This window comes from Taeniopygia guttata, chromosome 1A, assembly GCF_048771995.1.
Source record: "Taeniopygia guttata chromosome 1A, bTaeGut7.mat, whole genome shotgun sequence".
NCBI classification, from domain to species: domain Eukaryota; kingdom Metazoa; phylum Chordata; class Aves; order Passeriformes; family Estrildidae; genus Taeniopygia; species Taeniopygia guttata.
This window is the reverse complement of record NC_133025.1, coordinates 10,672,401-10,698,496: the sequence shown is the minus strand read 5'-3', so window position 1 is coordinate 10,698,496 and position 26,096 is coordinate 10,672,401. Positions and strand designations below refer to the sequence as shown.

The following is a 26,096-nucleotide window of genomic DNA, read 5'->3' as shown; positions in this document are numbered from 1 at the left end:
TCCCTTTGGCCAGTTCAGGTCAACTGCCCTTGCCATGCATGCATCTTGTGGCATCTCTCACTGGCAGAGCATGAGATGATGAAAAGACTTTGGTGTAGGATCAGCACTGCTGACCAAGAACTAAACCATCAATGTGCTGTCATTCTTCTTACACCAAATGTGAGCCTCAGCACTGTGACAGCTACTAGAAAGAAAATTAACTCTAACCCAGCTGAAACCAGGAAAAGTCCCATTGTATTTAAAATAGTCTAATATTTCCTGTAGTTAGCCACAATAAATCAACAGGAGTTAAGGGAGAGCAGTTCGGCATTAGCAAGATTTTTGTGTAGAGAAAGGTGCTCTGTGCCAAAGTCCCAGGGATGTGCTTTTGCCATGAGAGCTGGTGGGTTTACATCTGCTCTGCAGTGGTAGATGTTAAGATGTTACTGCTGCCATTCCTGTTGAGTAGCAGGATTATTGGTTGCTTTTTAAGAAATTCTCATATTTAATTGTAAACCAAAAATGTTTAAATTTACATTTAAATTTACATTTAAATTTACAATTACTGCAGAAACTGACAGTCATTATAATTTTTTTTTGTCTCCTTAAGGATTTACAAAAATTACCTCCATCTTACTGTGTTTAATTTTTTTCAGATTGGGAATTTTGTCAATTTTGTATGTGTGCAGTTTTATACTTATGTCCCTCAGCTCTTCTAACAAAACAGTATAATTAAACATTCAGATTTGCACTGCTCTTCGTCATATGCCATCTAGGTCTGGGGGATTGCTTTTGCTGAATAAATGACATGTCACTTTCAGTTGTTTATGCAACACGAATACAAAACGGAATGGAAATTATGTATTGATACTGTTTAAAGCTATAGTTTTCTTTAGGCCTCAATTATAAATTCTTTTTCATCCTATCACCAGAAGACACAGGATACTGAGGTGTTCCCAGTTCCCTGAGAAGTGCTGATTGCCTGGTCTGGTGGAAGGCGTTGCTGCCTATGGCACAGGGGTAGGAACTAGATGATCCTTAAGGTCTCTTCCAAACCAAAGAATTCTATGATTCTATGATATGGATTTAAACAGGAATGTGACTTTGATTCCAGCAGGGTTTATCAGCAGCTGTCAACTTTGTAGAACAGGAACATTTTTTTTAAATCTCCTTGTGATATCTGGAAGGTCTGTGCTGGTCTGCAATGCTTGGGCTGTACCCAGTGTTTCAACTGATACTAATGGGTGACTAATTGATATTGCTTCTTACATAGAGAATTTTTTTTTAAATTTCAGTCAGCACATCAAAAGAAGAGAGGAAAGTAGACTGAAGCTCTGGGCAAGGGAATAAATGGTTAGAAAAGCCCACAGTCTTTCAGATTTTCTTTGATTATTATGTCTGTGACTGCATCAAAAACAAATTTGACATTCTGAGTGTCTGTGGCACAGGTCAAGTGACAATATATCTCTTTATCTTGTTTCCTTATGTTCAAGTCTAGAAATTGTTTCTTGATGTAATTTGCAGCATCTTCAAATGTGTTTTGTCCTAGTGGAAAGAAAAGTAAAAGCAAAGGAAGACACATTTCAACTGGCACTTTCTCACAACTGCAAAAAGAGAAGAAATAATGTTTTCTACCTTTTTTTTCATTTTTCTATCTCTTTGAATTAACTTCATACCTTAGGTATGAAAATTTTGTATCTAAACTGATTTTTCTCTGGAAATTTCTGACAGAACTTTATATATTCTCTTGCATCAGCTGGGAACATCTGGTATTTTTTAAATTTCCAGTAGACACTACTGTGACATACAAAAAGAGACAGACTTCCCTTACAGAATGAGTTCCTAAAATAGGGACAAAAATTTTGGATTCAGTTATGATGTGTTTGTGAGTGATGAGATACTGATTTGTACTGAAATATTGGCTGAGTCCATCACAGAACCCTTCAGCCATCTGAAACTTTTAGAATTCTCAGCTTCTTCTACCACCAATGGAGAGAAGTAAGCACCTCCAGGGAGAGAAATTAACCCACCCTAGGATAAACATGGGGAGTAGGTGAGATGAGTTGAATTCTGGCTGTGTCTTTCTCATTACCATTCTTTCATGAGCAGGTTCTTAGGTAAGAGGTTTACTATTTAAAGGCTTATATATAGGTGACATGAGTCAAAGACTCAGTGTTTCATTCATGGCCTACACTAAACATCTGAATATGTTTTCTCCTGAACACTCCAAACTTACCATTATACTCAGGAAAGCAGATATTCAGGTGAACTTTTGCTATTTTCTCTTGAAAAAGATCTTTTTTGTTTAGGAACAACACAATGGAAGTGGCTGCAAAGCACTTATGGTTGCAGATGCTGTTGAACAGATGAAGGCTTTCATGCATCCTGTTCTGTTGAGGTGCAAAAGGTAAACATGAGACTGAAAAAATCTCATCCCCATATGTCATTTTTACTGAGATGTTCTTTACTGGAAAGAACCAATACAGTGTAATAGCCTTTAAATGGTTATCAGGAAATGGGAATGTACTCAGAGAGTACATTAAAAGCTAGAAGCAAAAAGGTTTGTTTGTCTGTTCTGACTCACCACTTCTTTATCTTCCACCAGAACCATGTCATAGGCACTGAGTGCAGCACAGAATATGATGCAAGTAACTCCTTCAAAGCAGTGAATCCACTTTTTTCTCTCTGATCGTTGTCCACCCACATCAAACATCCTTTGCAGAAAAAATAGCATATGTACAATGTAAAGCACTCATAAGGATGTAGCCACGCTTTTAATGCACAGAGTTCAAATGGAGATGAATGACAAATATCCAGCTTTTCTAAATATTGGTCTATTTCTACCCCAATAGGTCATGGAGTGCTGTGTGTTGTTACTCATGGCTTTGTAGTGGGTATAAAATGAAATAAAAAAGCTTAAATACCTGCATGTAGGATTAATACACAGTACTTACATGTGGCACTTTGTGTTGAAGAAGTGAGGCTCAGTGCAGGACCTAGACTTGCAGGCTAGGATTTATTTAGGGCAGAGTTCTAAGACATGGATAGAAGATCTTCAAATTCAGTATAATTTCTTTCTTTGTGGCTTTGCTTGCAGTGAACTGACATGACCAATAAGACATAGGACTGAAGGCCAGTCACACATTTTCCCCTGTGCATGAATAGCTGTTTCCATCTGGAGTGATCACTGCTGCCCTGGAGTGATCCCTGAGCTCACTGCATAACCTGCATCCCACCTTTGCAGGGCCTCTTCCCTCTCCACCTCCTAAGCTGCTCTCTTAAGCAGCAATTCCTAGGGAGCAGGAATTTATATAGAAGGAATCCTGCTATATAAAGGAATCCCTTTCTTTGTATAGCAGGAATTGTTGGGCTGTCCTTCTCTGCAATAACTTCCTTCCGCCTTTGCTAGGAATTGCTCCTACCTTTGGGTAGTGTGACATGAGCTTTGTATGGACTCTCTATGGGATCCAAATGTGCCATCTGGGCACACCTAGCTGGGACTCAGTTAGGGCCCTCAGCTTCCAAAACTCCCACTTACATTTGCAGTTCTTCCGTGATAAAGGGCTGTTTTCTTCTGAAACAAAAGGTGCCAAACTTGAGGATTTTTCAAGTGCATTAGAAAGTAAGGAAAACATAAAAATCAAATTTATCCTGCCCTTAGGTTTTCTGTTTCCTGGTCTGCATGATGACTTATACCTGTTCCCCCTGTTGCTGAATTTAAAGCTTTAAAACTTAATCCCCTGTTGGATTACCCCTTCCTTCAAGAATATGCATTAGATCTCTGGATCCTGCAGTATCTGAAAATTAAACAATTCTTATAGTAACGAATATTATGGGATTCAGTAAAAAACAATAATGTCAGTAGTAAACAGAGAAAGAATAATTTGTTACTGAAACATTGTTTTTTGCAGTATCTTAATCCTTTGTTTCCTTCACCATCAACAGTGCAGTTGATGTTAAAAAAGGTTATTTTTTATATTTTTTCATCCTTCTTAGGAAAAAATGAAACCCTTTCCAGTGCTCATAATGAACTGTTTCTGCAGCTGAGGAGTAATATATTTTTTTTCTGGGACATTTCATCTTTTTTTTTTTTTTTTAAATTGTGTGTCAATAAAAATGAATTATTTTGGAAATCAGGAAGTTGTTGCGGAGCAAGATTTTGATAATCATAATGATATTCTTCCAAGTATATCTTCACTGGGTTCAGAAGGTCTGCTGAAGAGTGGGGTCAGCACAAATAAAATATCTTGACTTTTGTCTTGATTAGTACTCAAAAGTCACCTATAATTACATGCCTTTCTTGATTTATGATGTATAACTCTGAAATTAGGTTTATGGCAGGAAAATAAATAATAAAACCTACAAAATTTAATCTTCAGGAAAGTTTTATTTCAGTATGCGTAGTCATGTGAATCAGTATTCACTTCCTGTCAGCTTTTAGCATATGGCTTTTTGAATATTCATGAGAAGTCAGTGAAAAAGGACAAAACCAAGGCCAGAAGCAATGCTTTATGGCAGTTTTTGTTGTACTAACCTTAGTCTGCTTCTCTTTTCTCAGCCCAGAACTAAACACACTCACATGCAAAACTGAAGTCCCTCCATAAATGGTAGAAAATGAGGTGATCTTGTTTTACCAAGATATCCAAAGTTAGTCTAGAAAGCTCTATATTTTCCCAGAACTGCTCTTGAAAAACTTAGTTGCAAATGCAGAATTAGCTATATATTCCTTCAGTGGTACACACAGAGAGATCTGAAGACTAAAATAAAACTTGCCTGATTTCAGTCAAACTCTTCCTAGCACACCAATAGGAAAGACACTAAAAGAGGACCTATGAAGATCAGATCCCCTCTGAAAAACATTTAAATACGTTCTGAGCTTTAAGTCAACAGTAGTGAAATAAATTGAAGAGCACGTGGAAGATAAATTGCACTAAACCAGCAAAGTAACCACTAAGCAAGGAGCAAATAAAAATCAATGTTTTCTGTGCAAGTGTAATTCAGTTCCTGGGAGCAGTACTGGGATTTAGACTTTTACTGCACAGACACAAAATGTTTTCTGTCTCATTCAGTTCAGTAAGGAGACAAATGTTTAGTAAATGAGGCATCTGTTCATGGGTTTCTTGTATCCATGCATGGCTTATGACCTGAAGCCCCATCAGCCAAAACTCACTCTGAATGTGCAAGTGTTCCTCTCTTTATAGATGTTTCCATGGTACTTACCAAACTTAGTGCAGAGATCAGGATCCTCCAGCTGTTTTGCATTGCTATGGCAATGCAAAGTAGCAGTACCTGGCTGGTTAACATGGATTTATAGTTATTTTGCACCCCTTTAGCAGCTCAAACCCCCCAGATTCCTTTGTAGTGATTTTACCTAATATTACTCAACTACCTGAAAACATCAGTGAATTTACTCACAGGACACTACTGTGATGTGCAGCAGAGGGTAAAAACAGTGGCGTTTGTGTTTGTGGTGCCTTTAAGAGCCTTCCTCTTTTTTGCAGACTAAATTTTGTAAACTAAATTTTCCAGACTAAATTGTGTAAAGTAAATTCCCACTTGTGCTGCATTTCAGCTAGACACAAACATTAATGCTGATATTCTCATATCAGGGCTGATAGCATCCATGTCAATGAGGGTTTCCCTCTGCTGGTTTCTTTCTCACCCTGAACTGATTTCATACATGAATCATGATTGTAACTGAAGGCATTCAAATTCCCAATGTACAATGGAAATACATTAATCAGAGAAAAAGAAGATGATGTCCATGACATTGCACTCTAGCATTTGTGGGCAAATCATGAATTTTCATGACTGACCCGAATATTGATAGATGATAATAATTTATTTGTAAGACATCTACTTCAGGATCTCATTTTGTATGTGCAATCTCTGTTGTGTTAAAGCATCTGTGTGGTGGCATAGATGGTTTGGGGAATGCTTAATTGGCACATGAGGAGAAAGAAAGAAGCCAAATTAAAGATGTAAAAGTTATAATGCTCATGCTTTATAAATCTGTCTGTCTCTACAGGCAGTTTCTTGTCTAGACTGCATTCCTCAATATGCGCCCCAGCTTTTAAATTGAGAATTAAATGGATTTCAGTCCACAGAGAAAAGCATTATAGAACTCTGAAATGATAATAATTAATTCAAATTAATTTTCATGTGCAATTAGCTGTTTTTAATTGGTTCACTAGATCTTGAATATCTGAAACTGTAAAACATTTCAAAATTTTCAGAGGCAGTATTTTCAAATTTTTTTTCTGAACATTTTGGTTTTCATCTTAAATAATCATGAAAATATGCTTGATAATGTTGAAATTCCCCATGGGACAGAATTTTTTTTTTTTTTTTTTTTTTGCCAACTGTAGTGCTTTCCTGTGCTAAAAGCAGTTATTTCCATTCTCAAAAGAAGAGTGAAAGGCTGAGAGTGCGTGCAAATTGGTAGACATCAAATGTTTTTTGCGTGCTCTTAAGGACATCTAAGTAGGCAAATTTCATAAATGGCACAATTATTCAAATGGCAGGATATAACTAAAGCTTTTTAGACGTTTACATATGTAAAAATGCCTTTTTAGAACCTAGTATTCTGTGACCTGTTTTTAATGGTCCATTATACACTCAAAGTTGGAGTACTGATAATAAAATATCTTGCTTTTTCAGCTGTGTAAAAATGTTAAATAAGACTGGATTCAATGATATCACAATGATATCACCTGTGTTATAATAAGTCAAAACCTGTGAAAGAAAATACTTAAGAAAAATAAAACCCAAGAAGACTCTGAAATATGGCTTTCATACCTGAAGTTTAAATCCTTGAAAGAAAACTGAGTCTCTATAATCCCAGTTGTCTGCACTCGGGAGTGCAGGACATCTTGCTCGGTGGGGACATAGTCTGGCATTGCCAGCCTGTCCAAATCATTGAGGTAACTAGGGAGAGTAAGAAAGAAATGGTGGTTGGTGAAGTCAAAAAGTCAAATGTCCATTATATATACACTCCACACTGAACCCCTTTTAAATATGTTATGCAATATACATATTTAAATACAGTACTGTTGGTTTTTATACAACTGAGTTGCACAATTCAGAGTCTTTTTTTTTCCTTGTATACAGAAGTGTAATTCAATTGCACATAATAAACATTTTCTGAGATTTGCAGCTAAGGAAAATCCTTATTTTCCCTAGGGATGGTTGAAAACCACCTTGTCAGCCAAGGGATTTTGGCTGTTTTCTCTCAGCAAGTGGGAATTGCTACCTCAGGGCAAGAACCACAAACATCCTGCAGAAGCAGATGTATAAGTAATCGCCTCAGCCTGTCAGACTGGTTGCAACAGTATTTTCCTTCCTAAGTGAAAGGGAGAGAATAATGTTTTGGAGGAATTCATTTTTAAGGGCTGGTTTCCCTGTCGACCTCTCAATTTACAACAAGAAGGCAGATGGTGATTTTAAAAAAGATATTTTTTAGTCAAAACCAAAAGCTCCAATGAAGCTGAGGACCTCCTGGGTTAATATTCTGAAGAGCCCTTGAAAAAAGTGTGGATAATCTGGTTTTCTGGTATACTGAGATAAAATCTACATTACATGAGAACCCAAGGGAGATCTTTGAAGCGCGTTTTTGTCCAACACTTCTCCTGTCTTTTATAGGGGCAGACAGCTTTTTTTAAATGGCTGGGCAGAGTCTCTGAATCCTAGTGGCTGGTCTGGGAATCTGTGTAGAGGGATTATGAGTTGACAAAAGGAAAAGAAAAAGGTGATGCCTGAGTAACTTCCTATGTTTTAGCTGCTAATATTCAAATAAAGACCAAGGCCAAAAGCAAGAAGCCACACAATAGCTGAAGCATTTTCAGTGCCCACTTAACACCTGCCTATTTGTAGCCTCACGTCTCTGGCAAACAAACACCGTGTCTCCAATGTCTGTTAACTCCTTGCTTTCTTTTTTACACTCTACACTAAGTCTGCAGTCTCTACACTGAGCCCAACCGGAACTTCTGCTGCTCAGTTTAACCAGAATATTCAAAAAGGGACTTCACAGATCATCATCCTTGTGTGCAATATTTAATTGATCTATAAATTTAAAAAAATAGAAGAATAAAATGAAATTAAATAAAACAAAAATTTTAAAAGCTGGGATCTTTTATTTAAATATTTCCAAGTAATTTTTGGAAAAGAGATTTTCTTATTTTAAGTAGAATAAACTGTATTCAGTCTGCAAGGGGTGTTGAACCTGATTTGAGTAATTCAATATTTTCCTATTATTTGAGTCCAGGAAACAATCTGTTGGGGAAAGAAAAAACAAAAGTAATATAGCTCTGTTTCTCTGAGTAGGGCCTGAGGCAATCTCATCTCAGCTCACCTTTGTGGAAGGCAGAAACAAAAGGCATTTTGTTATTTATAAAGCATGTCAGCACTAAAATAAACACTTGAATATAAAATAAAGTTCTGATAGTTCTTAGCCACAAATGCCCAAATTCAATTCAAGACAGCCAATTGTAATTGCATAAAAAATTAGGCTGAGTCAATTTTCCAGTTAAAGGAGCAGGAGGTGATTTCAGGCTCTTCCTAGAGCTGTGGGCAGCTCCAAGGGGAGAGTGCAGAGCCTCTCTTCAAGGAGGGGATGGAAGCAGGTAGGTCAGTAAATGCTGATCTTTCCTTGGCTTGGTGTCAGGACTCATACTGTGAGAGGAAAACGACTGAGCTATCAAGATTCACCATGCACTACTGGTGCTGTACAATGACATGTAAAGTCACAATTGGTCGTCCCAATCTTGCCCCGTCCATACCATCATTCCATTTTAAAACAGAATTAGCTCCAGGTGAGTCTAAGGGAGAAATTCCAGCCAAATTTGACAAAGAGGGAATTTTTCTGTTATTCAGAAGAAGTAGGTTTTTTTTCAACTAAAACACACAAAGGAAAAGCAGTGATCCAACTTCATTAGCATGAATTAATAATGAAAAATCTCAGAGAACATAACCTCAGAAAGTCAGAGTTTACTCAGTATTAATCAAGATTCTATGTAGGACCTGATTCACAGGCACTGAGAAACAGGGTTTGGGGTTTAAAAGAAATTGAACTGCAGCATTAGATGGTTGATTGACTGTAGCTGACTTTGAACTGCTCATTAGAAGCCCAGTGATAAGGGCAAACATTAAGTTCATTTTAATGTTTCAGAGCCAAAGGCTAAAATTTTAGAAGCATCAGGTACCGAAAAATGAAGACAGAGAAGCAGGATTTTTAAGAAATTAGCAGAAGTGTGCAAGCAGATGAAAAACATAGTACTATAGCTGTTTTTAATGTAAGTCTAAAAATTAATAATAACTACAAATACAATCTGTATTAACCTCCTTAAATACTGAGACCTATTTCATGTTAAAACAGGACACAAACAATAACACTGAAAGGGAATGAATTTAGGTTCTTCTATCTTCCTTGTAGGTAATAAAACCTTATTTGTCTGGCAGAGGGTACACAGAAGAGTGTTAGCTGGTAAACAGGATTTAAAAATATTTTTAAATTTAAGAGGTAATTTTCCTTTTGCTTATTATGACTAGTTTGTTATGGGCTTTTAGTGGGAATGGCAATGAAACCTGTCAGAAAGGGCATGGTAGAAAAAAATTGCTCTGTACCATCCTTATAAAAATAGAACGCTGCTATAAAATACTGTCAAATCCGGCACAAATCAACATAGGCAATATTTTCTTTGTTTAGGACTCTTGCAAAAGATCTTCATTTTTGTTTGGAAGATATAAAGAGAGGAAAAATTTTTAATACTTTCTCTGCATATTCCCTGCATTTTATCTACAATTATTGAACTATGGATGACTTCAGGTTACCTCCTGAAGTCCAACATTCAGTCATGCCTTTCTTTTCCTGACTTGTGGAAGGTTCACCCAACACCTTGGAAGGCTTTACCCTGCAGGTGCCCTCAGCCTGTAGGAGGAGCTCCAGGAGTGGGAAAACTCCAGCTCCAGGTCTCAGAAGATGGACCTCAGCTGGAACAAACCTCTGCCAAGTCTGGAATCGGACTTGAGCACTCTCGAAAGACTCTGACCCAGTGACACCTCCCTTCATGGCTGTGTATGAGCTGAGTGAGAAGGCAGCCAAGCAGGACTGGGGCCAAGCAGGACAAGCAACCAAGCCAGGGAAAAGTCCTGAAAAGTCTGAAGTCACTGATACATCTGAGGTAAGAGAGGTGCCCCAGTTGGATGGTGATCCTTCCTGGGGGTGGGCTGGAGCAGCCCCCTGCTGATGTGTCTGGTACTTCCAGGGCCCAGAAAGGGACCAGGGGCTGTCAGGCTGGAGAGCAGCTGCAGCACCACTGGTTCAGCTGAGGTGGTGATGACCTAGGGAGCACCCGTCTGTGCAGCTCGGTTAGTTTAGAGGAAAGTTTTCATAATTTCCTCCTGACTAATATTTAGCATCTTGCAACATACAAAAAGTATCTCTCTGCGTAAAACCTAAGCTGTTTCAAGTCATCTTTCCCTCATGTTGTCAATCTTAGAAATACGCAGAGGGAGAACACACTTTTTTTCTTTTTAACCATTCAAACAAACCCACAGAAGCAAATAATTTCTGAAAACTCGTTTTCACTTGTTTCCTCCAGTTAAACATTTCTGACATATTATAATCCATAGCAACCCCCTCACTTTCTCAGGTTAATGAGCAATGATTTGCACAGGCTGTTCTGAGGGGGGGACAGATGTTGCTGAGGCAGAAGCCAGCTGTTGAGCAGCTGTGTCACCTACTAGGCGGCCGAGTCGCTGAGCTGGTACTCCGCCGCCCTGGCGAAGCAGGCCCGGGTGCCGCCGTCACGCCACAGCCGCTGGATGAGCTCAACCAGCTCCGGGGACATGCTGCCATCCTCCAGAGTGGTTGCCATGGCACACAGCTTCCTTTCATCTTCCTAAAGAGAAATTTCAGTAAATATTGTGCAAGCGCGCTGTGCCCCTTCACCTCCTTGAAGATGAGCTTGGTTTATGATGAGCTGAAAGGGCAAAATTTCTCATTTTCACTGGTTTTTCCAGGTTGCTGTACTCGCCTGTGCATGTGAACATCTTTTTACAGGTTCACTTCCCTTTAGGTAGTGCCAAGGTTAGGAAAAAATTGAAATTGTGATACGCAGGGATTTCATCTTTTATTCTTTTGTTTTGATATGAAGGCTCAGTTTCATTTTACCATAGGCAGTCAAAAATAGTCCAACTTGGATGGAAGGCTTTTATATTAAGAGAGTTATAGGGTATAAAAAATTAAATTAAAAAGGACATTTAAATTTAAAATGTATTATAACTATATCAATACAGAAATCTATATCTGAAGGTGGTTTTCAATGTGTTTGCAAAAATATTTCTAGCTTTAGACCCCAGTAAGAAATTTGACAAAATGAATATTACTAGTGAATACATTTCCCATATGTGCAGAAGAAGAAACCTTTACAGAATAAAATCCCAAATATTTTAGATATATTATTCTGTAATGTCTTCCTTTTGTAATCAAATAAAAATATTTAAAATAATCTATTTCATTAAAAATATTTATTTTCAGTAGTTAACAGCTTAGGATTTTACTGTAAATAAAGAGGAAGATTAAAATAGTCATTTGATACACTGCCACAACAAGGGCTAATTAAAAAATATGGCTCCTTTCTAGCCATAGAAGTAGACAACTCAAGTGACTTGCAAAAGTATAAATGGATTCTGATAGACACTGTTTTGGCAGGGAGTATGTTTTATTCAAAACCAGGAAGCATCTTCACAAAAATTTTTAACAAATTTATTTTAGGAATGTGCTGTATTTTTATGTCACAAGAGGAGCTGCAGTTTATGGAAAATTTATAAAAGTCAGAGATGGATCAAAAATGGAACACTGCATTTTTTTTATGAAAGAGAAATTGAGTAGGCATGGAGGAAAAAAACCCAAAAATGGAGGATATAACCACTAGAAAATTTACTGGAACGAGGGAGGAGGACAGCAGGATAATTGCCCTTCTACATCAAACAGCACCAGCTCCATTTACACCCTCATCCCAGTGCTGGGATCAGCAGAGGTGAGTCACTGTGTGCCCCACATTTGTCTCCAGGGTGCACACTTGTTCAGCAGAAAGATAAGAGCTGGAATGTTCTCTGCTTCAAGATATGACATATCATGGAATGATTACAGCTATCCACCTACTAGGCTGGATTTGCAGGTTGAATCACCTACAATAGGAAGCCTGTAGCTCAGAGTCTCTAGGTGTAGAGGGTAAATGTTCATTGATTATTGTGGAAAAGGGGGCAAGTGTGGATTTTCGTGCTTACATAATTGTCCTGGGTAATAAGAATAATAAGAAATAGAGGTGGAATATCCTGGGGTGACTTTATGATGTTCATATCCCCATTCATTTGTTTAGCCCAGAAATAAGTTTTGCACCTTTAAAATTGGTTCTGAGAGCAAAGGGATGAAAAAAGAAGCATGGAGTTTGTTATCAGAAACTGCACTCGCTCCCCAGCATCCTCTCCTGGGCTGTGCTGTTTGCAGCAGGGACAGACAGCAGGACAGAGCTCTCCTTTGCTTTTAGCTAGGTTTTAGCTAGCTGAGCCAGAGAACTTCCCTGGAATGTGGCTTTTCTTTTTCCTGGAACTGTTCAAACCTGCTCTGGACTGAACACCCAGAAGAGCTCTGGCAGCTCACACCTGTGGTCTGGGCCACAGGATTTCCAGTGCTGGGTAGACTGATAAGGGACTGAGCAAGCTGAGCTACAGCCCACCAAGGGGACTTTCTGAGCTTGGCATCTCTTATTGTTTAATAGTGTTCATTTTTTTTTTTTTGTGCTGGTGAATGCTTTGCCTGTAAAATAAACATTTTTTTCCCCTTTTCTCCAAGGAAATATTTTCCTGAAGCAGCTGGGGGAGGGCCTGCTTGAATTTGCTTTCTGGAGGAACCCCTTCAGAGGTTCTCTCCCAAAGTTGCACTAAACCAGGGCAATTATAAAGGAAGATAGCAGCAGATTGAATTGATCACATTATCACCCTGATTTGTTTTGTTTCGCACTGGCATTTACAAAGACTTCAGTTGATTTTTACACTAAAATAGATTGGAATGATTTTTTAGAGAGAAAATTACCTCACTCCCTAGAACAGATGTGCTTCAAATTAAGTGTTAAGGCCTTTTCTGTACCAGTAAGATGTATTTGCAGGCAGATCTGGAATATGGATAAGCATATTGCTTTTGGCACCAGGATAATCCCAGTCCTTGAACTAGATGACTTTGAGCAGCTAAATCTGGGCCAGAACACACAGCAAGAACAAAGTCTAGCTGAAATCAAAGCTTATATCAAAACAACTCAAGCTTATAAATTGCTTATGATTTTATGGGAAACATAAACTAAGTTTTTGGAGGTTTTTGGAATAAAAGGCAATGTTGAGTGGCAATTTAAATAAATATGACCAAAATTTCTATTTTCTCTAAAAATCACATGCAGGTTGCTCTTCTGTCATTCTGGGAGAGAAGAAGACAGGCACTGCAAACTTTCTATACAGCTGTATTCACTTGTGTTCCTAGAAGCCTATTCTACAATGACAGCAAGAGTGAGCTGACTGTGCTATAAATGATAAACATACAAAAGCTGTGTTTTCTGCATTTGGTTATATATAATGCTAAGAAATGGACTGGGCTATTGTGCTGTGAAGTCCCTTGAAAAGGGCATCGATGAAAGTGGCATAGAGGGAGCCGAGCCTGTACAGATAGCTCAGAAAATTTGTCAGTATTGAGAAAAGAGACTGAAATAGAGGGGCACAGGGAGAACATATCTCAGGAAGAGGTGGCAGGGTCTGCATCATGTAGTGGAGACCAGGGGCTGAGTCAGGCAGGACTTGTGGCAGTGCTGCAAGGTCCAGCTGCAGCCATGGCTTGGGCCATGCAGGGTGCTTGGTGGCTCCTAATGCAGTACAGCACATTAACATTGCCCTGTTTTCTGTGTGCTGCTTTTGGGCCTTGTTACATTTGTTTGAAGGACTTGCATTCATGGAAAAGATTTAATTTCTGTTTTGTCAAATGGCAGTACGAGCTTTAGTAACCCCTGCAGATTTTGTTTATCATTTTTTTAGGTCAAAGTACCACATGTCATTATAATGAAATGTAGACTTCTGGAACAAGTAAAGCTCTTTCAGATAAGCAGATGTTATTCCCTCCAAGATAAACCTCTAGGGATTAGGCAGAATTTGCCAAAATTGGAATCAACTTATATTCTGACAGGCATTTGAGAAATTCTCAGCAAGATCTGAATTGCAGCCTAAAAGACTAAATCATTGCATGGAGAAGAAAAGTTTTTCCTTTATTTCTGTCCTTGAAAAATCAGCATGATTGACAAAAGATAGCAGGTCTTCTTCTTGTGGCTTTGCCTCCATCTGCCTGTGCAGAGGATTTTTGACTGTGTCAGGAATGTTGGACACCACTTCCCTGTGCTGTATGCCAGTACTGCATCCACACAACAGGGAGTCTCTGTTCAGGAGCAATGTCAGACTGAAATGCTCCCAACATGTCTACATGACCTTTCCTTACATGGCTGAACCCCAAGGTTTGGTCATAAAAGGAAAATATTTTTTACATTTCTCAATAGCAACACATAAGTGACTAAGCAGCTAAGAAAAGATTATTTTTTTCTTTTTCTGTTTTTTTTTTAATGTCTTTGCAATTTGAACATTTCTTTTATAGAAATCAAAATAGGAGTTTATTCAAAAGTTAGGCATCAGTTTTGAGAAAATAAAAAAAAAGTGAGGACATTTTGTCACATGCAATTCAAATGGTGCTGAGTTTCTACTGTCAAAAAGAAAATACTGGATCTTTTTTATTCTACTAGTCTCTACTATTACATTACACCAAAAAAAAAAAAAAAAAAATGTTTCCAATACCTATTTCAAGAGAAAGGGTGCCATACTTACAATTCTACCAGGGTTTTCATAACTGATTCCTAACTTAGTCATTGCTTTCACAATGGCCAGGATAGACTGCACAGTGTTACTGTAAATGATAGGTCTGAACTCCATGCGTTCCTCATAGGTGAAACCATCTTTATGGATGATCCTGGTGAAAAAAAAAAAAACAACAACAAAAGACTTATGGGATACATTAAAAATAAAAAGTAATGAAAAGTTATATCAGGAACTTTTGTAGTCAATGTGGGAAAGAATTGAATCTATCTGGCCCTTGGAGAAGCATTTTTCAATGGTTGATCTGCCTCTTCTGCTAGAACAGGAAAACAGCAGATTTCTGTCTTTGTGAGGTTAGTTGTCTGCACCCAGTCTGAGTGAATAGATGCTGGGGATTAATCTAAAACAAAGGATGAGTCTAGAACAAGAGCCAGGCCCATCCCTGTAGATACAGGGCAAGACACATTTTTGTACTTAGCTCCAAAATGTTTTATTATTGGAAACTACAATATTAGTCATGGGCTGTCACTGCTTGTTCAGTCATTCTGATTTTTGTCCAGAATCTTACCTAGGTAGAAAAATTATTGGAAAAAATGTTTTAGTACTGGGAGGCACTTATCAAGAAAACAAGGAAAAAATTTAATATTTCTTTGTGAATCAACTACAGTTTCTAGTTATAACAAGGTCTTGTTATTTCCAGGCTTTGGAGACTTACATTTTATTCCATAGGGTAAAGAGCCTTAGTAATCAATTTCAGTAATCTTTCTGACAGAGGAATTAGAATTTCATAATCCTCCTTGACTGGAGAATGGCATGTGGTTAAAGTTCTCCAAATCATTGTGCAGATTATATCATGGCTTAGAGACATCTTTTTCCATGAGCTGTGAAAAAGGATGAAATCTTCACCCACGTTGGCTGGGTGTGCTCTCAGTGAACAGACTTGGAACCAAGGCTCTATTCTTCCTCACCTCAGCTGGTCAGAGATGAATGCTATTAAATACAGAATTTCTGGGCTTTGGGGTTTGGTGTTTTAGCCCATCTTGGCTGGGATACTCTGGAGAGCGCTGCCTCAGTAGCCAAGTCAGCCCTGTCAGAAAACAATTCACTCGCATATAGACACACAAAACCCAGACCACAACGGATGTGTCTTAACATTTCTCTGATTTATGGATGTCAGAAAACTCAGAAGTTGCATTCCTGTGCCTGTAGGAATAGCATCTGTAGGAAAAAAATCTCTCTAAAATGTTTTCCCAATCACTTCTTTATCAGGCAACTCTATGAACTCTCTTTTGAAGCCTTGACTTTTTTTATTTTTTTGAATGCTGTTTTCATCATGAATTCAAATGAATTTTGCATGATTCAAAGGAGTTCTATTGAACTTGGGAGAAAGAAAAAAGAGGAGCTCGTGGAGCAGAGATCACCCCCCCATTTAATGGATGCAGTCTTCTGAGGCTTTTATTCACAAAAGCAGGGCTTCTCATCAGATAGGTGACTTTGATTCAGTCTCAACAGGCATGATGAGTTACCAAATATTTTGCTTCCTGCTTTTCATTCACTGAAATATTTGTAGAAGCTTCATACGTCTAAATAAGAGCACAGCACAGAGATATGCAACTTGGTTTTTAAAAAGTTAGATCACACACACTGGAAAATATGCATTTAGAAGCACAGAGCTCCAGAGATGTTTTTTTTTTTTTCTTTTTAGTAGCTCTCATAACCATCCTCATCTTTTTATGCTGCAAGAGCTTTGCAGCATATCTGTATTTTGAGTATCAGAAGATATTTTTTAAGGCTTAGTGGGTGGATATAACTTTGATTAAGACTGAAAAAAGTGTGATTTATTAATTAGAAAATTATGTTATTAGTTATAAAATTACTATGATTTTGCTGGATGATTTCTTTTGCAAACATCTGTCAGTGGTCTTTAGAAAATGTTATGCTTCATTGAAAAAGATTAACTAATATTGGGGGTTTTAACTGAAAAAAATCCCTTAGAAAGTCCTTGGTTGTGACAGAAAGATGACCTTTTCTATGAAAAAATACAATTTTTGTGAAAAGTTTTCCTGTAAAATAATTAATATTTGTAATCAATTTGACAGGTCATGAGTGCACAAGTCTTTATATGTAACTCTCAGCTTTCCCCTTCCTGCTGTTAAAGCTTACCAGCCTTCTTAATGTGCTCAGTTCAAAGGAACATCTTTAATCTGCTCCTGCTTGGGGAAGCTTTGAGCACAACTCAGCTCAATGGTTTGCTGAGTAGGGAGGGTCTCCTGCATGGAACCCAAACCAGAAATAAATTTATTTATTATTTAACTGGGGAAAAAAAGTTTAGCAAAGTATTGGGTGGATAGTTCCGAATATGTTTTATTACAAAATTAGTTATTTAAACATAGAAATCTGTTCTTATGAAATAATATTTTTTACTTAACTCTTTAAAATGCATTGGTGAAGATAATAGGTAGGGTAGCTAAAGTTCAGAATAGTATTACTGATTTCATAAACAGGTTGCTTGATTTTTACACAGGAAGAGATAAGGTCTTACAGAGTGGGATCAAATCTAAGCAGCTGCAATCCCTGTGTAATTTTTTCTTTATTCTGACAGTTTTAGGAATCCTGGACCTCTCTATGAAAATAAGACTAGACACAACAGCAGTATTTTATCAGGTGGTGCAGTAAAGAGGATTTGCCATCAGTGTAAGTACGGTGCCTTGAACTTTGGTGGATTATTAATTCAAACCAGATACATAATTAGCATATGGCTGCTCTTAAAAGAAAAAAACATCTATGAATTTATTTGTAACCTGTTTTACTATATTTTAAAATATTGTCAAACTAAATTGTGATTAGCACACACATCTAGAGGGATTCAGCCTTCCTCTGAATCCAAGGAAAGTGAAGTCCTGACTTCAATCTCTGAGGGACCTTGTGCACTTTGAACAAACAACTGCAAGTATTCTTGCAGTAGATATATGATGCACTCACAATATCTCTGTAACCAGTAGTCAGTCCAAATTCAAACAGGGATTTCTGCACATGAGCTTGTACAGCCTGTTTTTTTCCAGATTGATTATTGTATGAAAACTTTTTGTGTTGATAATTTTTTTACTAAAAGCAGTTCTTGCATCAGACCCTACCCATGGTATCACAGGTAGCAGCTGCTCACTGTGCAGGCTGCTGGTTAAATGCGTTCTCCCCTGGCATGTGGGAGACCTTTTTAACCAATGAAACAAAACAAAACAAAACAAATGTAAACAAAATAAACCCTCACAAAAAACTCACAGAAAAACCCAACCTCTGCAAAAAAAATAACCCCACCCCCCTAAAAAAAATCCAGGAAGAAACCCTTCTCTCTTCTATGGTGTAATGTGAATATTTTGATATTTACTCTTGAAATACAGTGAAATCAAATTAAATTAATAAGAGAGAGGATTCACACCAAGTGTAGTTAAACTGTGGAACTACTTGCTGTAGAATGCTGTGGGTATTTTCAGTTTACTTTGGTTGAACAAAAGATTCAGGGGCAGACATGAGGGCTGCTGTAGAGGCAGAGTGGTGCTGTCTCCAGTTCAGGATGGTTTCCAAGCCACAGATCATCAGATCCTGCCAGGGTACCCAGCACAAGTGTGCTGGCTTGGCTGCTCTGATGATTTGCAAACATCCTTCAGTGGCATCTGCTGGAGACAGGGTCTGCCAGGTGGCTCAGCCACAACTGCTTGCCTCTTGCAGTCATATCCCCACTACAGTAACTCCCACCAAAGCCAAGGAAGCACATTCCCTGGTCTCCATGCATGGGCCCAGTGCATGATTTGGTCATTCAGATTTGACTGAATCCACCTGTGTGTCTCAGACACTTGGTGATTTTCTTTATAGTGCATTTGAATGGAAACTTGATTTGAATGATGTTTCTTTGCATTTTATTCAAATAAGCATAAATATTGTAATAAGACTTTAGCTAGACAGCTTATACTACAAATACCTAATCCAACATCTGATATGCATATTCAGATACTTACTTCATTTGCTTTACAATAGTGCTCTTTCCTGACTCTCCAGCACCTGCAGAAAGGGAATGTTGAGAAGATATGATTGATAGATGAATAAGAAGCAAGTATTAAAAATAACTCTCTGGAACACAGAATTTTCTATCTAGGAAGAGAAGTACGGATGTCTTAGTTTCTCATTGTACTAAGTATAAACCCTCCCTAATGTCCATTTGGATTTAAAAATAACAAAGTCTGGGTTAAAGTATTAATACTGAAAAGGAAAGGGACACTTGAAAAGAAGTGAATATTCAGTCAATTAAAGAATGTAACAGAATTTGTAGTTATCAAGTAAATAAAATATGGATAATATTTTGATTCCATCGCTGGCAGATGGGCAGGAAAACATAAACAAAGTACAGCCTCTTTTAGTGTGCCATTATTACCTGATTTGTAGCTGCTCTTTTAATTTGTATTATGACCATTTGTAAGCCAAGTGAGCTAGTTCCATGCCCCTTAGCCAGCTTCTGTGAGCAACTGGAAAACCAGAGTGTAAAGATTTATATGTGGTCTAGCTCATGACGCAGAGGCAGCACATGAGCACAAGTGTTGACACTGGTTTTTTGTCAGTGCCTCTGCCACGTGGTCTGCTGCCATGGCTGGAAGTGGGAAACCTGCAGAGCAGTCCACCAGTTCCACCTTGGGGAAAGCCCCACAGCTGCTGAGGAGGTGCAGGCATTTGCTTTCACAGCCAATTCAAGAACTAGGGCATAGGTTTGGCCAGATTATGTACTGCTAATTTGCTCTCTTATCTCATTGAAAGTGAGTAATCAGAATGCAAAGCGCCTCCGTTGCAAACCAACGCAAGTAACTATCAGATTCGGTCAATGACAGTGATAAGGGTTGGCAAGAGCTGCCAAAAAAAGAGATGGATTTTGACAACACCTGACGAGAGGGTTTAACTTTGGGAATCCATGGGATAGGATTCATAGAATCAGAGAATATGCTGGTCCTCACAAGTCCCCTCAAGAATCACCCCATGTGCCTGAGAGCATTGTCCAAACACTTCTTGAACTCTTTAGGCTGGTGCTGTGACACCTTCTCTGGGGAGCCTGTTCAGTGCCCAGCCACCTTCTGGGTGAAAATATCAGACCTAAACCTCCCCTGACACAATCTCATGATCTTTCTTTGAGTCCTGCCACTGATCCTGAAGTGATCAGTACTTGAACATATGTTTCCCCGCATGCGGATGTTGAAGACTGCAGTGGGATCTCCCCTCAGATTCCTCTTTTTCAGGCTGAACAGATCTCAACTGTTTCTCATAAAGATTCCTCTCCTGACCCTTCACCATCCATCCTCATGGCCCTCCTTTGGATGCCCTCTAATAACTTAATGAATTTTTATATTGCGCTGCCCAAAACCACACGCAGAGCTCAAGGTGACAAATATTCTTCAGATTTTTAAGAAACTGATCTATTCATTACCAGAATTTGTGTTCTCGTTCCTGGCTGTGCCTGAATCCCCCAGGACAGGCTTGGCCCTCCTGGCTGCCAGGGCACTGCTGGCTCGTGTTCAATTTGCCACTGACCAGGACCCCCAGGTCCCTTTCCCCAGCGCTGCTCTCCAGCCTCTCATTCCCCAGTCTGTCTGTACATCCAGGGTTGTCCCATCCCAGGTGCAGAATCTGGCACTTTCCCTGGCTGAACTTCATGTGGTTGGTGCTTGTACATCCTCCAATTTGCTGAGATCTCCCTGCAGGGACTTTCTGCCCAGGAGGGAATTGACAGCTCATCCAAACTCAGCTTTGCTGAGAAACTTCCTTAGTATTCCTTCAAGTCCTGCACCCAAGTCACTTAAGATGATGCTGGAGAGAACCAGGCTAAGGATGGAGCCCAGTGGGACCCCGGCAGTGACAGGTCCCAGCCTGATGTCCCCCCATGCACTGTCACCTTTGTGCCTGGCCCGGGAGCCAGCTGCTCTCCCATTGTGTAACTCGCTTATCCAGCTGTGAGCTGGACATTTTAGCTTTTGTGAAAGCATCAAAAGCTCTGCTGTAGTACAAAAATATTCATCACAGCTTTTCTCATAGTAGATTACCTTGTCCCTCATGGTATGGTGCCAAATACTTCTGACAAAACCAAAATCAGAGGCCTAAGTTTTTAACCAAGGACTTCTCAGTAAATAGAACAAACTGATTACAGGCCTTTCAAACACATTCTGTAAAGGTAGCAGTATTCAAATGACAAGGATTAATTTACACAAATGACTCACAAGACACAGCAAACCATACTCAAATCATTTTCTGAAATCCATGATGTGAATGGTAGAAAGTGCAAGAGAAAAACAAGCCCATGCAAAATGGGCTGATGCTGCCATCTGCCACAGTTTGGAAAAAATGCAAATTTGTTGTAGATCATTTATTATCCTTTCAGTCACCTTCTGAAGAGCTTGGTAAAGCCCTGTCAGCAAGGTAGTGTTTGCTACACTTTTTGTAGGGAAGAGAGGAGGCTGAACTGAGAATTAACCTCATGGAAAGATGCCAGGAAACAGAGAAATTAACTTCTCTTCCAGATCTGAAAATGTTAATGATTGTTTAAACTGTGTTCTTATATCTGTGAAATAGAACTTATAATTCTAATTTCTGTGAAGCATCACTGTGAGCATCAGCTCTTTTGGCCGTGTTTGGAATGTGCACTGTACTTTGCACAGCTATAAATTGGAAACTGGCATCCTGCACATCATGCAAACTACAGGTGATGTGGCAGGCCAGATACTGCACTGATACAAAGAAATGAAACTTTCACCTTGGAGTTTGCTCCAGACTCATAAAACAAACCGATCTTTTGGAAGTATAAATATGTAGAGACCATATTCGTGGGCATGTTGGGGGATGGGATGGCTTTGGCGGCATGGGAGCACTGAGCACAGAGGATTTAAGGCTCTTGGCTCCTGCCAGCTCATGAGGAACGTCACAACATGACACAATTTCCCTCCTTCCCCAGTTTATATGTGCATGCCATATAAACTGTAAATAATCCCAACCCAAGTGTGTTTGTCTAGGTCATAGAACTTGACATAAACAAACATAATGCCTTTTTTCTGAATATAATTTCTATTTTTTGTAAAGGGACCTACTGGAGGCTGTAGAGACACCACACTAGATTTTAAATAATACTCTCAGAAAAAAAGTCAGAATACCCTGGTTTTTTTTACATTTTAGGTGTAAGGAAAAAAAATGATTGCACTGAAAAACTTACGATAACATTTCTTCTTATTATTTTTTTTTTTGGAGTAATTTCTACCAACCTGCCAATTGTAAAAATAAAATATGACATCTGGCTTGAAGTATAAAGTTAACATAAAGTATGGCTGAACAGAAATCTAGGATTAGGTAGGACTAGGCTGTCTTGAACAGAGCTGCCCTTATTTATGAAGTATAAAATTTGTATCATTTCTGATATCAGGTACAAATCTGAATTTAATTCCTTCCTATCTGGCTATTTCTCACTCTGGTGGTGAAATAGGCTCCTGATACACAGTTTATCCACATTTTTTTAAGATGAAAATTTAAGCTATGAAGAATTTTATATTTTTTTGTCTCTTCAACATATTTTTTATGAAGGCTTTCTGATCTGTTTTTCAGGAGAAAAAAAGCCTTCCAAAACATTACCACTGACAAATTCGAATTTTTATCATTTGAGATGTGAGTAAAGGAAGATATTTTAAAAATCTATAAAAAAGTGTTTCAGATCCAAATTATCATCTTCTCTTATGAAAAGAGTTCTTGTGTAGCTAATGAAACTGAAGTTTGTTCAGGTTGGAAATGAACATAATAGAAGTTTTTCCATGTAGCTTGCATTGAATTTCAAAGTATTTTACTAAAAGTATCTCAAGGTTTCTATTAATAGTGTCAGAAGAAGACTGATTATATACATTAGGAAAAATTTAAAACTAAAGTCCTTAATGCTAAATACATACATATTTTCAATGGGGGTGAGGGGTGGAAATTTACTTGGTGTCCTGCTGTAAAAGAGCCTTCGTAAGGGCATAAAAGATTGAAGATAAAACTGCTTAACTTATAAATTCCTCTTAATCTGGAAAATTCCTCTTTATACTATACATTCCTCTTAAAGGATTTCTTACTTTTTGCTCATGGAAAAGGTTGGATAAGGTCAAAGAGAGGATGCAGAATTAGATGAATCCTGGTTTTTACTCAGTGTCCCAATGTCTTTTTGTAATAATATATTTTAATTAGTTTAAATTTATGGAATTTTCAATAAAAATATTGTTCTGGGATTTTTTGACTGACTCAAGATTTCCTCATTAGGAGCAATATTTTATATTACTGTAGCATAGAAATTCTTAGTGTTCTTAACTGGACTGAAAGTTTTGTAAGCCACAATCCAAATACTGATGTTACATATAGAGTATCAAACTTCTGCTTTCCTATTATTATTTGAGAAACCTGCATGTTCTTCTCTTAATTATTTTTGAATAATAACTCTGATTTTTAACAGGTATAAATAGACCTTTTTCATAAGATACAAAACAACAGAGTTGATTTACTTTATTTAATCTAGTTTTGTCTGAATAAATGTCAGTTTAAAATAATTTGCAAGAACTGCAGTTACAAGAAAGGCAAAAAGAGACACACTCCAATGATCAAAGACTGGTTTTCTCTTCATTGGGAGAAACCACTGTTAACTTTTACAGGAGGCTGTTAGAAGAAAAATGTTAAGACAGTGATGGTGTCATTGTGCTCTCATAAACTTCTTGTAAGCTGCACAGCACCCTGGGGAAAAAAAAAAACAAAAACAACCAACCAACCAAGAATAAAGCTGTATCATGAAAAAGAATGTATTTTCTTTTGCCATTACAGCTTCCTTCTGCTAATAAATTGATCATAGTGGGGATTAGAAGTAGTAATTTGTGAGAATATTTATCTGTATTTATCTGAGTACTTTTCATTCCACTCTCCATTATACATCAAAAAAAGCTATTCTAAATCACTTTCTGCTTCCTTAAAAAATGGAATGGAACACTTTGGAAGATAAACAATATCAATATCTTGTGACACATGTGGATTTTTATGTAACGACATATCTAACTTAATCCTCCTGCAAATGTATGCACACAGATCTGTGAAAAAAAAAAAAAAGATTAGTGTGCTGTGTTCTCTGTAAGTTTGTATCATAACATTTATTCTAACAGCAAGTGCTCATTTCTCAAACATATTCAAAGTCAAGGATTTATAACATTTCAAATTGCATACATGCAGTGATATGACCATTTCCAGCCTAATCCTTGTGACTTCATGAGTGGTCACAACCAGAAAATATTTTAAACATATATTACAGAATTGTCTTCTTCAAATAAAATAATGAGAGGTGAGAAATTCACTGTACTGAAATGTAATTCCAGAGAAAAACAACCTCTCAATGGAAAAGCATTATGAGCAATTTTTATTCTATTTACCCAACAGTAGTAGTTTGACTGTCCTGGCTTCCCTCTCTGCATCTTCCTGGAGTTTCTTTTCCAGTTCTCTGGATCTCCTGGCTGAGTCCTTGCTCTCTGAACTGGCTCCACTGCCCATCTCGAGATGTTAAAAATCCTCTTTATGCAGCTGATTTACTTCTTATCAGACTGTTGCTTTAATTCAGAAGGACAAACATCAGGGCTCAAGGAGAACTTTAAAATCCCATTAGCTGTGTCTGATCAGCCTTCAAATGAAATGTGTTTTTTTTCACCTGTCACAGGACCTGGAGGTGCTGCAGTCAAACATTTACATAGGAACACAAAAAGGAAGTGCTATGATGTCATAGAATTAAAGTTATCCATTCAAGATCAAACCAATGTATGCATAGATCTCCCTTCTTGCTCAGGGATGGTTTTTTTTCACATACTCCAAAAATGTGCAAAATGTCTTGAAACAGGATTGGAAATAACAAGAGTAAAATTTTCAGCTTGTGAAGAAGTATGCATACCCTGAAGCAAAAAAAACAGCATTTACATTTTTTGTTTTTCATCTTTCTCAGTGGTCATAGCTCCGAATATATGTATCCTATATTTTCAAATGACAGAATTTGAATTTACATAGTAAAGACTTTTTTTTATTTATTATTTTGGTTTATTATTTTTGATTTATTAACTAGCATGTGGAATGTTTGCTGCATTTTCATATTATGGCAAGTACATTTGTTTTTTTTTTAGAGTGGTAAAAGACATCTTACAGTAATTTGCAATAACTTTGTAATAATTTTGTGCAGACATTCCTTGAGTAATGTTAGAGTCTTTGCCATTGCTAAAAATTATTTTATTAGCAGTTATCATTTTTGGCTGAAAGCACTACAGCTTTTCCTATGTAAGATAGGACACGGGTCAGATTCTCCTCACAGATATAATACTTTCATCTTTATTTCTTCATAGTGCAGTAGTACTATAGAAATGTTTTATGTAATATGATGGAAATATTACTTGGAATGTGGTCTCAGCAGTATATAGTGAATATATATCTACTGTAATTATGTGGCAGTGAAAAAGTGTAGAATTACTGTCAGAACTAAAAGACAAAATTTACAGTTTTTTTGTGTTTTCTCTTCAGATTAAGGATTTAAATTAAATAAATCTCACCAATGTGAAAGACTATAATTCATTCCAGACTTATACTTACTCACTTTACAAAGTATTTTGGTTATATAAAAAGCAAAAACGGGAAACGGAATTACAATTCTCCTATTATTCTCTAATACTAGTTAATAATGTTCTAACTTCACAGTGTGTAAATATATGGGGTTCAGCATGAAAATATTGTTTAAGGGCAAAATAAGCATGCAGGTTGTTTCGATTTATGTTAGAAGTAAACTTCCCCCCAGCAGAGGTGTGTGGCCCCCAGGTGCAATAGGAAAGCAATTGCTACTGGGTGGGGAAGGGGAGAGTGAGCAGAATAAATATCACCAGTGCACTCTGAATTCTGAGCTATTAGTGCTGGAAAAAAGACAGGTGCTTTGCTGTGCTCATCCTGTTCAACACTGATTTTCAGGTTTAATTTCCAGACCACAAGCTGCCCTAAAGACACAAAGTTGTGGTTTGTCAGTATATTGTTCTTGTATATTTTGTCAGTATACTCTTCTTCTTTTATATTTTTTGTTAGTATATTCTTCTTCTTCAGCAGCACACAAAACCATGTATTTTTCAGTCTCCTTGCACTGCGTTACCTAAAATGAACAATCAGTGCTTGTT

The 26,096-nt window shown here is 37.7% G+C and overlaps 1 protein-coding gene across 1 annotated transcript; it reads right to left on the bottom strand.

Moving 5' to 3' along the window:
* Positions 1 to 551: 551 nt before the first annotated feature.
* Positions 552 to 24,596, bottom strand: GNAT3 (G protein subunit alpha transducin 3). The gene is made up of 8 exons (XM_002187984.5): positions 24,333 to 24,596; positions 18,891 to 18,933; positions 14,890 to 15,031; positions 10,720 to 10,877; positions 6,778 to 6,906; positions 2,564 to 2,693; positions 2,216 to 2,369; positions 552 to 1,524 (listed from the first exon to the last, which is right to left on the bottom strand). The coding sequence occupies exons 1-8, from the start codon at positions 24,448 to 24,450 to the stop codon at positions 1,334 to 1,336; spliced, it is 1,065 nt and encodes a 354-aa protein (XP_002188020.5). The 5' UTR covers positions 24,451 to 24,596; the 3' UTR covers positions 552 to 1,333.
* Positions 24,597 to 26,096: the final 1,500 nt, after the last annotated feature.